We start from the raw sequence: 14,857 nt of genomic DNA, 5'->3' as shown, positions 1-14,857 counted from the left end.
TTTTGACTATTTAGGGCTGTAACCGATGGAATCAGGCGTTACTTTGCGGCAAAGAGGATCGAGTATTATAGAGAGTTACTGTCAAAGTAAAATGTGTAACCACAGTGCATAGACTGCCATCTCTTGACACAGGCTTAGAACTTTTGAACCTCAGTTTTGACAATTTGGCCCATATTCTTAGCTTGATAATGTATCAAAATGTCAAAATTTAATATTAGCGCCATCTAGCTGAGCGTACCCCAAAGGTGTAATGCCATCTAGGCCACCGTACCTTTTTCTGTATGGTACTGTAGAGATAGATATCTACTAGCGCTTCGTTTCGTGAGCGTTTCGTGAGCGATTGTGCCATTCGGCTAGCCACCCGGAGGTACGTTTTTTTTCTTAGACTTTATCTAACAACACATTGCTGCAGACAAAAAGAACGATACTCGGAAGTCTGCTATTGCTCAACATCTCATTAAGTCGGGTGCAAATCATTGGATCGAGTTGCATAGTCCTAAGGTAATTTCGACGGAACGCCACTACATACCGAGATTGGTAAGAGAAGCCATTGAGATTCACAAATATAAAAATTTCAATCGTGAGGATGGCTTCAAACTATCTAATGTATGGAATCCAGTGATTTGTTTGTGTAAAAAACCTGTGAAGTCAGAATTGAACAAACGTAACACTGTGAGTGTAGTGTGTTTGGACAGATCATCGAGTGTGAATGCGACCAGTGGTAACGCTGAAAGTGAACGCAGCTGACGCGCGCGAAGGAGGGTAGATCGCGCGCTGTCTATGCAACTTTAACATCCACCCGCCTTCGTCAGTTTTCCGTGATCATGATGCATGCAACTGCGTCGAAATATCGGGAGCTCGACAAAAATCAAAAAGGTAATCACGGTCTATATCCCGGTCAATATAAGACTTTATCTGTCTAAGATACGGAGTTATATATGTCTTTGCTTTGTGGAAATCCATGTTAATCAAAAAAGTAGAATATTCCTTTGCTAATCCTTTTTTTTATATTATAAATGGGCTTTTACTCTTGGCCACAGACTAGCCGAAGGCAAAGACGTGGCCTACGATGGAGTGCGCTCGCCAAGAAGATGCCTGTTCACTCTTGATTTGACAAAACTGTGTCAGTTGCGGGACGTTGGACCGTCAACATCTCCTGCACGGGAAGCATGGTCGCGCGATAGACGACACTTACAAATAGTGCGATAGGGACGGCCTGCTATTTTATCGTCTATCGCGCGACCATGCTTCCCGTGCTGAGGATGCCTCGTAGAGAGGCGAAAAACGTGTCGAGTTTTGTGTTTTTGGTGATGGTTTGTTATATTTATTTTTATTTTTGCGATGGGAGGGTGGGAAAATTAATTGCATGTTAAAAAATATATAAGTAAGTATAACGGGTTAGCACTGATTGACTTGTACGTCATCTATTTGCGGATTTGCAATGTTCTGGTTTCTTTTTATAAATATTTAGGGTTGCTACAAATCACAAATCTAAACTGGAATACGGTATACCAACTCTAATAATTACTACTCGTACGTAGCAATATAAGCCGAACGTTTCCGGCAATGCCCGATCGGGAGAGTGTCCAAGCACTGCTACAAGCACATCAATAACGCTGTAGCCTTATATCGCCACTAACGACGCTTCACGCGGGTTGAGGTCAGACGCATGAAAGCTTTTCTCGCCCGACTACACAATACTACACATATCGTACCACTCTATGGGTACAACTAAACATTTCAATTGGACAACTTCTAGGTCAACTTAATTTTAAGTTTTATTTTCAGAGCTGTTACTTCAATATTATAAGGTTTATAACACTATGTACTTCAATTAAAATATTTGGGCTAATCACGATAAATTGTCGACAATTTCGACTATTTTACGCTACACCAATACGTGTGTCCACTCGGAGGAAATTTATTTTCGAGTAGGTACCTATTTAACATGTGCCAGCAAGCCAGCATCATGCTTTCTTAAAGCAGGAAACAAACATATCAAATCAATTCCCACACTTTTTAGATATGATCGTGAAATACACATCGCGTCAGCCCTTTTCTTATTCAAATTCCAGGGGAAAACCGTCACGAAGCGCGCATAAAGCTTTACGATTTAAGGCCCTCTTTGACCGGCGTACCTATATGCCAGAAAGCTTTTATCTGTAGTGATATGCCTAAGCACTAAGGAAACAGATATGTTTTCACAAAACTGTTTGCGAAGCTCTTATAAGATCATTTGAGTCTTGAAAATTGGTTGTAAACGTAGTTTTTAATAAGTTTCAAGTCTTAATTGTGCCGCTCTTCGATGCATATGATTATATATAGTTTGAATGAACATTCCAATTCTGCTGACTAGCGCATTAATAACGGTCCGGACTTCTATTACCACTAACGAGCAGTCACAGATGCCGGGGTCGGACGCGTAGTTAGCATTAGTTCAGACTTTTCCGACTTTCAGCGGTCACGGACTTACGAACGTAGCGGTCGGAATCGGAACTTCTATCTACATGTAACTACACTTATCTATCTGCGATCGAAGAGTGCGCCATTTTGATATTAAATAAATAAGAAGTTAAGTTTATCGTCTATCGCGCGAGAATAAGTATATTACGATTTTTAAAATTAATGAGATTTGTTATAATTCGTTAAAAAAGGTTAAAAGTATTAAAGTGTGTGTGTAGTTTACCTAGTTCAATATCAATCTATGTATTCTTCCCTGCGTATATTGAGTAAACTTTACTCGGATCAAGCATTTTTGAGTTTACTCAATAACTCAAAAATACGCGCTATCCCCTACATCGATTTTTCTCCCCTGAATAATGCACAAATTTATCTGACACCTATTAAGTAGTACCTACAATCAAAATAAATAATACCGGAATTAACGGGACTCGAACCCAAGATATATGTAAACAGGCTTCTTAGCTATTACCGCTATATAGACAGAATGAACAAGGAAGCCATTAAGCGTTACGTCAAACGTTAGTTTGGTATGCAAATAACAAGGTAGATGGGTAAAGGTAGGTACTCATGTCATGTAGCGTGCTAACACTCCTCATTATGCAATGGTCGCATAATTAAATACTCATGACCTCTCGTTTATATGTATGAGCATCCATGTAGATAGATAATTTTGTACTAAATTCATGTCAATCATTCAGGTACATATTTAGTACGAAATAGGGGCATTACAGAGTAGGTACATAAAAGTGTAGCTGTCATTACTGTCTCGAAAAATAATTAAGTAAATGTTGACTATAGTTCATATGAAAAAATATAGTGGGTTTCTATGATAGATACTGTTGTTTTTATCCATACATCCGGTCTATAGTGCAGAACATATAACAACCTTATATATAACTTGAAATTAGAATAGGTACTATACTTAATATATGATCTATGTATTTGTTAGAAAGTCTTAAATTGCATTGCATTCCACCCCGATGACAAGGTAATATAGTTCGTGCGCAATCTTTAAATGCGCGGATATATTTATTTTAAATTCGGAATTGCATCATAAACTTGTATATTACGTTTAAAATACGGGCGCTTAGGAATCAGGCCCCGTAGCCGAATGGCATTGCTGCGACGCGAAACGAAATCGAAACGCCGCAGAAAGGTAGTTTGGCTCTGTCGCGCCAATACGCAAGAGCGATAGAGATACATAGCTACGAAAGAGATATTATCGCGAGCGTTTCGTGAGCGTTTGTGCATTCGACTACGCACACAGGTCTTCCAAGAAACTACAATGTTATTGGTATAGTATTAATCGTGCCCGTTACGTACATATGTGTATAGGAGGATCGAAATGGCTTATTATGTTATGTAGAACGAAAGTAACAGCAGCCAGAATATTTAAAAATATTTTAAGCGGGTTACTCACGTATTAAGTCGATATAGCGTTCGACATGTTTCGGTTCAATTTCGAGAACCTATAAAATATTTTTAAATATGTATGAGTCTCACGGGAGTTTTATAGTTAAAATAGCAGCCAGAATGTTATAAAGTGGCAAAATTTTCTCACGTTTCAGTATTTTTCTTCAGAGGCATTCAACAACTTTGTGAAAAATATCTTATGTAAGCCAATTTTTAATTTCAGCTCAGAATAAGTATTCAAACGAGGAGGACTGAAAATTCCTTTAGGTTAATTCTTTCACTTTATAATGTATGTCGTCATGTTATATTACGTTCTATTTCAGAACAGTATTAAAATGTTAAGTGCCAATTCACCTTTTCTGACACTCAAGGTATTAGTTTGATTAAAGAGTTATATATGTATAAAAACATCTTCTCTAATAGTAACTAAAGATGTAATACATATAGGTTACATAATAATTACTTCCTGAACGAAACTAAATTCCCAAGCACTATATTCCGCGGTACGAAGCAGCCAACTAGAATACAGTTTAATGAACTTACCATAGATACGTTAGTGTAGCACACGCCTTTGCCGGAACAGTCCTGTGACTCTCCGCAGTTATCCGACTTGACAGTAACTTTGAGGCGGACGCACTGTGACCCCCAGTTCTCGGAAACAACTGTAAGCATAAATGTTTATTGCAGCCACACGGCGCCTCCTTAAAGTAACTTATATCGCTGGCTGGAGGATGGAGGACCGACCGCTCGGGAGCGCGGCTTTGCGGCTCTTCAGTCTAGTGGAGCGTTCTTTATTTCGTAGTGAGCGCTCGTTGAATGTGAAAAAAAAAACTCACTTAAAGTTATACTCAAGATATTTGCACATTTGTAATATTTTGAAAGATTGTGTTATACACACAATCTTTCAAAATATATTTACAAGAAAATTCTGCTTTTAACTAAAAACTTTTATAACATTCAGGCGGGCGCTAATACGAGATTAGGCGGCAGAGGGTACAAGTGTGTCCCAGACGGCAACATTAACTGTGTCAGCGATGCACGGCGCGTCGCATGCATGCGGCGGGATTCCTCGCATACCTATTGTTCCCGACTCATAAAAGCGTCATCGTTTTCCCTTTGGTGCCTCGTTTCCGCCCGCCACACAAGTATTTACTCCCCTTGTTGTGAAAAGCGTGCATTTTCATGGTATATTACCTACACAACTAAGGAGTTTATAGAATAAAAGGACTACGAAATAATAGTTGATTGTGTAAGAGTTGCTAGTTATTAAACCATAAAAGGAATGTACTCAACGAAAATGCAGCCCTCACTAAACTTGCGTTATACCGTAGCGATAACAATTTGCTACAGCACAAAACGGCTAGCGCTGCGCTACTAACTTTCCGCAAGCTTCAAGTTACGTCATAGTTAAAGTGCCTTATTCGAAAACAGGAGCTGCGCTGTTTCAAAGGATAAAGTTTATACAACAAAGAAATTTTAAAAGTGATATAACAAAAGAGATAGAAGTGCTTCAATTCCGTAATATTGTCAGGTGTGGTGCCGATAACAAAGAGCCTGCTTATTTTGTCATGCCACGTATCCGTGGGTATCACTTCAGGAATAAACCGAAATAGCCGATTTGAGTTGGCTAAGCGCCTTAACTAATGACGTCCACGTATACGTGCCCGGACTCGCAAGGGCTGAAACTCCCAACCACTCAAGTCTTCAGTTTTCACTGTTGGGCTAGTTGTTTATAGCCGTTGACGTAGAGTAGATAGTCAGGACAACGGTATATTATTACTTCACGCTCAAGGCAGCTTAGGTATGTGTTACCGGAAACTTATTTTTTTATTTAGAAAGATCCAACTTTTGTTACCAAATCGAGTTATCAATTGCTAACGGGTGAAACTTCCTTTTCCCTGGGCACTTTATTGTTTCGTTTTACTGTTCTTGTTTCTTTTGGGGGCTTTTGTTTGTACTATAAAATAAAGTATATTCCGTGCGCGCTGCTCATTTTGAACTCATTCGACTTTGAGCTAAAAATGACATGGACATAAATCTTGAAACTCGACTCTAACACACTGAGGTAACTGCCGCTGCCGTGTTTATGGGGTATACAAAAGTCATAAAACTTGCGGAAAGCAAGCAATAAAATAAAAGTATAACACGAACAGGTAATACACCGTGTTTCACTTAACACTTAAAACCTGAAAACCGTTTGTTCAGAATCGAGAGTAGTATCGATTGAGCTATATCTTGATGGGGGTAATATTTTTATTTGAATTAGTATGATTAGTTATTTTTTACGTGACTACTCTATTGTATTCGTAATACAACATTGTGTATATCGCATTGCTAGAGGTTGTATACCTTTTTCAGTATTTAGGGGTATTAATACTGGATGGTTCCTTGGACGCTTATTTTTTCCGCTACGAGTTTGACGTTGTTTGTCAGTTTAATCTTAATGTTTATCATAAGTCATAACAAATTGAACTCGTACCTAATTACAACCTTGTCATTCTAATTAAATTATTAGGTTTAAATTTTCTTACTGCGATTACCTGTCCAATTTGAAGTTTACTGTGACAAAGCTTTAAAGTGTTTTACAATGACATCTTACTTAGCTGTCTATTTGTAAACCTTATGTCGTTCCAGTAACGTACACAAATAAATAGTTTTATGGTTTATGATGGTAGTTAGCAATTATTTAATTGAGTGTAGAGCTAAAAGTCAAGTAGAGCTGTACAGAAATCTAAAAATTCAATTTAAAAAAAAGTAACCATCAGATTAACAGATGAATACTCTAGATGAGTTTAAAAAAATAAAAATCTGTTGGGGTGTCTGAGGTTTTGAGTGATACCGGAAACACGTTGTATACACAGGTACGTATTGTAGAAATTCTAAATCATAAACCGGTGCATTCTCCATATGACTAGGGGAATTTTAGATCAATACAAGTATGTCCCGTATGTTTCAGTGCGCGTCCGAGAATGCAAACGTACCTATGAGCAAGTTGACGCCCTCGGTGAGATCCTTGTCGTAGAGCGTGATGAGCTTGGCGCCGCCCTCGTCGAGTGGCGTGATGTCGAGCAGCATGCCCTCGGACACGTCGCAGTGCACGTGCCCCTGCCGCGTCACCTGGTACACGGCCGGCGATGGCAGCGTGCGGTGGACCCTGCACAGTGCAACATAGGGGATAAAAAAGGGAGATACAATAATAGAAGCTGGATAGTAAGCCTACTCAATACCACTAAAGGTGGTTACCACTAAAGGTAGTTCCATTGTTTAGCAGCAGAATGCAATTTTACCTTTCATATGCCAAATAATATATGTATGCGACGACTATTTCAAGTCGATAATTAGAATATCGTAAAACGGGGCTACTCTGCTCCCCCATGGGTAACTTTACACCACCTTGAAATATGGTTTGATTGCCTCGAAAATCAACAAAAAAAATCGTTTATTCTCAAAATAAACCCTTTTTTAACAACATTAAATCTTCTGCCAAACTGCAGGACAGTTTGTTGGCAGAGGGGACTCCCTTACATAATCTAAGTGGGTAGAACTATCTAAGTAAGTTTACGCTAGGGACAGTTTTGATGTATTGCTTACAGAGAGAGAGACAATGTATGGTTGATTACATGAATTATTCAAATCCACTCTTATACACATATCAAAAAAGTGTCAAATAAAAAAGTTACGCTATAAACAAAAAACTTATTTTTGGTTTTCAGGTTTTTGCAAGTTTTTTTGATCCCTATCGATAGATATTCATTAGTTAACGTTTGTTCACATATTAAAATCGTTAGGACCCTATTACTTATTTTTTTATTTTTTTTCAAAGTGGGGTGGCTGTCTTCACGCTAGCCACCCCAAACCACTTTTTGCAAGTTTTTTTGATCTCTATCGATAGATATTCATTAGTTGACGTTTGTTCACATATTAAAATCGTTAGGACCCTATTCCTTATTTTTTTATTTTTTTTTTCAAAGTGGGGTGGCTGTCTTCACGCTAGCCACCCCAAACCACTTATTGCAAGTTTTTTTGATCTCAATCGACATATATTCATAAGTTGACGTTTGTTCACATATTAGAATCGTTAGGACCTCATAAGATTTTCCAAAAAAAATAATGAAAATTTGAAAAATTCAACTTACGCTCCTGCATCGAAGGCCGAAAATATACACGGAATCGGGTCATTATGATGCTATTTTGTGCATACCTTCATAACACAATCGGGTCCTAAGTGTCCTAACGATGCCACTTTGTGGATACCTTCAGAAGACCTTGCTGGTTGCAGATAGTTAAGCCTTTTGCGGGCACTCGAAACAGACACGCCGAAAAAAAAATTGAAAATTTTTAAAACTCAACTTATGGTCCTACGTCGAAGGCTTGCTGATTGCAGATAGTTAAGCATTTGCGGGCACTCGAAACAGATTCGCCGACAAAAAATAAAACTTGAAAATATTAAAAACTCAACTTGTGGTCCGACCCGTCCGACGTCGAAGGCCAAAAAAATTGCTTAGAATCGGGTCTTAACGATGCCACTTTGTGGATACCTTCATAAGACCTTGCTGATTGCAGACAGTTAAGCCATTTGCGGGCACTCGAAACAGATTTGCCGAAAAAAAAATAAAACTTGAAAATTTGAAAAACTCAACTTATGGTCCTACTTCCAAGGCGAAAAAATTGCTTGGAATCTGGTCCTAACGATGCCACTTTGTGCATACCTTCATAAGACCTTGCTGATTGCAGAGAGTTAAGCCATTTGCGGTTACTTGAAACCGATTCGCCGAAAAAAAATAAAACTTGAAAATATTAAAAACTCAACATATGGTCCGACGTCGACGGCCGAAAAAATTGCATAGAATCGGGTCCTAACGATGGCACTTTGTGCATACCTTCATAAGACCTTGCTGATTGCAGACAGTTAGGCCATTTGCGGGCACTCGAAACAGATTTGCCGAAAAAAAAACTTGAAAATTTTAAAAACTCAACTTATGGTCCTATATCGAAGGCCGAAAAAAATACTTGGGATCGGGTCCTTACGATGCCACTTTGTGAATACCTTCAGAAAACGTTGGTCAATCATAATACACAGGTCATTTGCGGGCACTCGTAGAAGATTCGCCATAAAAGCAGAAAACTTGAAAATTTTAAAAACACAACTTATGGTCCTATGTCGAAGGCCGAAAAAAATACTTGGGATCGGGTCCTTACGATGCCACTTTGTGAATACCTTCATAAGACGTTGCTCAATCAAGATACACAGGTCATTTGCGGGCACTCGTAGAAGATTCGCCATTAAAGCAGAAAACTTGAAAATTTTAAAAACTCAACTTATGGTCCTATGTCGAAGGCCGAAAAAAATACTTGGGATCGGGTCCTTACGATGCCACTTTGTGAATACCTTCACAAGACGTTGCTCAATCAAGATACACAGGTCATTTGCGGGCACTCGTAGAAGATTCGCCTTAAAAAAATAAAACTTAAAAAAATTAAAAACTCAACTTATGGTCCTATGTCGAAGGCCGAAAAAAATACTTGGGATCGGGTCCTTACGATGCCACTTTGTGAGCACCTTCATAAGACGTTGCTCAATCAAGATACACAGGTCATTTGCGGGCACTCGTAGAAGATTCGCCATAAAAAATAAAACTTAAAAAATATAAAAACTCAACTTATGATCCTATGTCGAAGGCCGAAAAAAATACTTGGGATCGGGTCCTTACGATGCCACTTTGTGAATACCTTCACAAGACGTTGCTCAACAAAGATACACAGGTCATTTGCGGGCACTCGTAGAAGATTCGCCTAAAAAAAATAAAACTTAAAAAAATTAAAAACTCAACTTATGGTCCTATGTCGAAGGCCGAAAAAAATACTTGGGATCGGGTCCTTACGATGCCACTTTGTGAATACCTTCACAAGACGTTGCTCAATCAAGATACACAGGTCATTTGCGGGCACTCGTAGAAGATTCGCCATAAAAAAATAAAACTTGAAAATTTTAAAAACTCAACTTATGGTCCTATGTCGAAGGCAGAAAAAAATACTTGGGATCGGGTCCTTACGATGCCACTTTGTGAATACCTTCAGAAAACGTTGGTCAATCATAATACACAGGTCATTTGCGGGCACTCGTAGAAGATTTGCCATAAAAGCAGAAAAATTGAAAATTTTAAAAACTCAACTTATGGTCCTATGTCGAAGGCCGAAAAAATACTTGGGATCGGGTCCTTACGATGCCACTTTGTGAATACCTTCATAAGACGTTGCTCAATCAAGATACACAGGTCATTTGCGGACACTCGTAGAAGATTCGCCATAAAAAAATAAAACTTAAAAAATTTAAAAACTCAACTTATGGTCCTATGTCGAAGGCCGAAAAAAATACTTGGGATCGGGTCCTTACGATGCCACTTTGTGAATACCTTCACAAGACGTTGCTCAATCAAGATACACAGGTCATTTGCGGGCACTCGTAGAAGATTCGCCATAAAAAAATAAAACTTGACAATTTTAAAAACTCAACTTATAGTCCTATGTCGAAGGCCGAAAAAAATACTTGGGATCGGGTCCTTACGATGCCACTTTGTGAATACCTTCAGAAAACGTTGGTCAATCATAATACACAGGTCATTTGCGGGCACTCGAAGAAGATTCGCCATAAAAGCAGAAAACTTGAAAATTTTAAAAACACAACTTATGGTCCTATGTCGAAGGCCGAAAAAAATACTTGGGATCGGGTCCTTACGATGCCACTTTGTGAATACCTTCATAAGACGTTGCTCAATCAAGATACACAGGTCATTTGCGGGCACTCGTAGAAGATTCGCCTTAAAAAAATAAAACTTAAAAAAATTAAAAACTCAACTTATGGTCCTATGTCGAAGGCCGAAAAAAATACTTGGGATCGGGTCCTTACGATGCCACTTTGTGAGCACCTTCATAAGACGTTGCTCAATCAAGATACACAGGTCATTTGCGGGCACTCGTAGAAGATTCGCCATAAAAAATAAAACTTAAAAAATATAAAAACTCAACTTATGATCCTATGTCGAAGGCCGAAAAAAATACTTGGGATCGGGTCCTTACGATGCCACTTTGTGAATACCTTCACAAGACGTTGCTCAACAAAGATACACAGGTCATTTGCGGGCACTCGTAGAAGATTCGCCTAAAAAAAATAAAACTTAAAAAAATTAAAAACTCAACTTATGGTCCTATGTCGAAGGCCGAAAAAAATACTTGGGATCGGGTCCTTACGATGCCACTTTGTGAATACCTTCACAAGACGTTGCTCAATCAAGATACACAGGTCATTTGCGGGCACTCGTAGAAGATTCGCCATAAAAAAATAAAACTTGAAAATTTTAAAAACTCAACTTATGGTCCTATGTCGAAGGCAGAAAAAATACTTGGGATCGGGTCCTTACGATGCCACTTTGTGAATACCTTCAGAAAACGTTGGTCAATCATAATACACAGGTCATTTGCGGGCACTCGTAGAAGATTTGCCATAAAAGCAGAAAAATTGAAAATTTTAAAAACTCAACTTATGGTCCTATGTCGAAGGCCGAAAAAATACTTGGGATCGGGTCCTTACGATGCCACTTTGTGAATACCTTCATAAGACGTTGCTCAATCAAGATACACAGGTCATTTGCGGACACTCGTAGAAGATTCGCCATAAAAAAATAAAACTTAAAAAATTTAAAAACTCAACTTATGGTCCTATGTCGAAGGCCGAAAAAAATACTTGGGATCGGGTCCTTACGATGCCACTTTGTGAATACCTTCACAAGACGTTGCTCAATCAAGATACACAGGTCATTTGCGGGCACTCGTAGAAGATTCGCCATAAAAAAATAAAACTTGACAATTTTAAAAACTCAACTTATAGTCCTATGTCGAAGGCCGAAAAAAATACTTGGGATCGGGTCCTTACGATGCCACTTTGTGAATACCTTCAGAAAACGTTGGTCAATCATAATACACAGGTCATTTGCGGGCACTCGAAGAAGATTCGCCATAAAAGCAGAAAACTTGAAAATTTTAAAAACACAACTTATGGTCCTATGTCGAAGGCCGAAAAAAATACTTGGGATCGGGTCCTTACGATGCCACTTTGTGAATACCTTCATAAGACGTTGCTCAATCAAGATACACAGGTCATTTGCGGGCACTCGTAGAAGATTCGCCATAAAAAAATAAAACTTAAGAAATTTAAAAACTCAACTTATGGTCCTATGTCGAAGGCCGAAAAAAATACTTGGGATCGGGTCCTTACGATGCCACATTGTGAATACCTTCATAAGACGTTGCTCAATCAAGATACACAGGTCATTTGCGGGCACTCGTAGAAGATTCGCCATAAAAAAATAAAACTTAAGAAATTTAAAAACTCAACTTATGGTCCTATGTCGAAGGCCGAAAAAAATACTTGGGATCGGGTCCTTACAATGCCACTTTGTGAATACCTTCATAAGACGTTGCTCAATCAAGATACACAGGTCATTTGCGGGCACTCGTAGAAGATTCGCCATAAAAGCAGAAAACTTGAAAATTTTAAAAACACAACTTATGGTCCTATGTCGAAGGCCGAAAAAAATACTTGGGATCGGGTCCTTACGATGCCACTTTGTGAGCACCTTCATAAGACGTTGCTCAATCAAGATACACAGGTCATTTGCGGGCACTCGTAGAAGATTCGCCATAAAAAAATAAAACTTGAAAATTTTAAAAACTCAACTTATGGTCCTATGTCGAAGGCAGAAAAAAATACTTGGGATCGGGTCCTTACGATGCCACTTTGTGAATACCTTCACAAGACGTTGCTCAACAAAGATACACAGGTCATTTGCGGGCACTCGTAGAAGATTCGCCTTAAAAAAATAAAACTTAAAAAAATTAAAAACTCAACTTATGGTCCTATGTCGAAGGCCGAAAAAAATACTTGGGATCGGGTCCTTACGATGCCACTTTGTGAATACCTTCATAAGACGTTGCTCAATCAAGATACATAGGTCATTTGCGGGCACTCGTAGAAGATTCGCCATAAAAAATAAAACTTAAAAAATATAAAAACTCAACTTATGATCCTATGTCGAAGGCCGAAAAAAATACTTGGGATCGGGTCCTTACGATGCCACTTTGTGAATACCTTCACAAGACGTTGCTCAATCAAGATACATAGGTCATTTGCGGGGGCACTCGTAGAAGATTCGCCATAAAAAAATAAAACTTGAAAATTTTAAAAACTCAACTTATGGTCCTATGTCGAAGGCCGAAAAAATACTTGGGATCGGGTCCTTACGATGCCACTTTGTGAATACATTTACAAGACGTCGCTCAATCAAGATACACAGGTCATTTGCGGGCACTTGTAGAAGATTCGCCTTAAAAAAATAAAACTTGAAAAAATTAAAAACTCAACTTATGTTCCTATGTCGAAGGCCGAAAAAAATACTTGGGATCGGGTCCTTACGATGCCACTTTGTGAATACCTTCAGAAAACGTTGGTCAATCATAATACACAGGTCATTTGCGGGCACTCGTAGAAGATTCGCCATAAAAGCAGAAAAATTGAAAATTTTAAAAACTCAACTTATGGTCCTATGTCGAAGGCCGAAAAAATACTTGGGATCGGGTCCTTACGATGCCACTTTGTGAATACGTTCACAAGACGTTGCTTAATCAAGATACACATGTCATTTGCGGGCACTCGTAGAAGATTCGCCATAAAAGCAGAAAAGTTGAAAATTTTAAAAACTCAACTTATGGTCCTATGTCGAAGGCCGAAAAAATACTTGGGATCGGGTCCTTACGATGCCACTTTGTGAATACCTTCACAAGACGTCGCTCAATCAAGATACACAGGTCATTTGCGGGCACTTGTAGAAGATTCGCCTTAAAAAAATAAAAATTAAAAAAAATTAAAAACTCAACTTATGGTCCTATGTCGAAGGCCGAAAAAAATACTTGGGATCGGGTCCTTACGATGCCACTTTGTGAATACCTTCATAAGACGTTGCTCAATCAAGATACTCAGGTCATTTGCGGGCACTCGTAGAAGATTCGCCATTAAAGCAGAAAACTTGAAAATTTTAAAAACTCAACTTATGGTCCTATGTCGAAGGCCGAAAAAAATACTTGGGATCGGGTCCTTACGATGCCACTTTGTGAATACCTTCACAAGACGTTGCTCAATCAAGATACTCAGGTCATTTGTGGGCACTCGTAGAAGATTCGCCTTAAAAAAATAAAACTTAAAAAAATTAAAAACTCAACTTATGGTCCTATGTCGAAGGCCGAAAAAAATACTTGGGATCGGGTCCTTACGATGCCACTTTGTGAATACCTTCATAAGACGTTGCTCAATCAAGATACATAGGTCATTTGCGGGCACTCGTAGAAGATTCGCCATAAAAAATAAAACTTAAAAAATATAAAAACTCAACTTATGATCCTATGTCGAAGGCCGAAAAAAATACTTGGGATCGGGTCCTTACGATGCCACTTTGTGAATACCTTCACAAGACGTTGCTCAATCAAGATACATAGGTCATTTGCGGGGGCACTCGTAGAAGATTCGCCATAAAAAAATAAAACTTGAAAATTTTAAAAACTCAACTTATGGTCCTATGTCGAAGGCCGAAAAATACTTGGGATCGGGTCCTTACGATGCCACTTTGTGAATACATTTACAAGACGTCGCTCAATCAAGATACACAGGTCATTTGCGGGCACTTGTAGAAGATTCGCCTTAAAAAAATAAAACTTGAAAAAATTAAAAACTCAACTTATGTTCCTATGTCGAAGGCCGAAAAAAATACTTGGGATCGGGTCCTTACGATGCCACTTTGTGAATACCTTCAGAAAACGTTGGTCAATCATAATACACAGGTCATTTGCGGGCACTCGTAGAAGATTCGCCATAAAAGCAGAAAAATTGAAAATTTTAAAAACTCAACTTATGGTCCTATGTCGAAGGCCGAAA

At 38.6% G+C, this 14,857-nt stretch overlaps 1 protein-coding gene across 1 annotated transcript in view; it reads right to left on the bottom strand.

Annotated features, from left to right (window-relative positions):
• LOC125225779 (delta and Notch-like epidermal growth factor-related receptor) overlaps positions 1-14,857 on the bottom strand; it is a 72,573-nt gene that overhangs the window by 29,606 nt on the left and 28,110 nt on the right. Inside the window, exons 4-5 of the mRNA XM_048129630.1 lie at positions 6,858-7,030; positions 4,420-4,538 (exon numbers count right to left, since the gene is read on the bottom strand). Coding sequence (XP_047985587.1) covers positions 4,420-4,538; positions 6,858-7,030 — 292 coding nt within the window. The remainder of the gene's footprint in view (positions 1-4,419; positions 4,539-6,857; positions 7,031-14,857) is intronic.

The sequence above is a fragment of the Leguminivora glycinivorella genome, chromosome 4 (genome assembly GCF_023078275.1).
Source record: "Leguminivora glycinivorella isolate SPB_JAAS2020 chromosome 4, LegGlyc_1.1, whole genome shotgun sequence".
Classification (NCBI taxonomy): Eukaryota; Metazoa; Arthropoda; class Insecta; order Lepidoptera; family Tortricidae; genus Leguminivora; species Leguminivora glycinivorella.
This window is presented reverse-complemented; position numbering and strand designations above follow the sequence as displayed.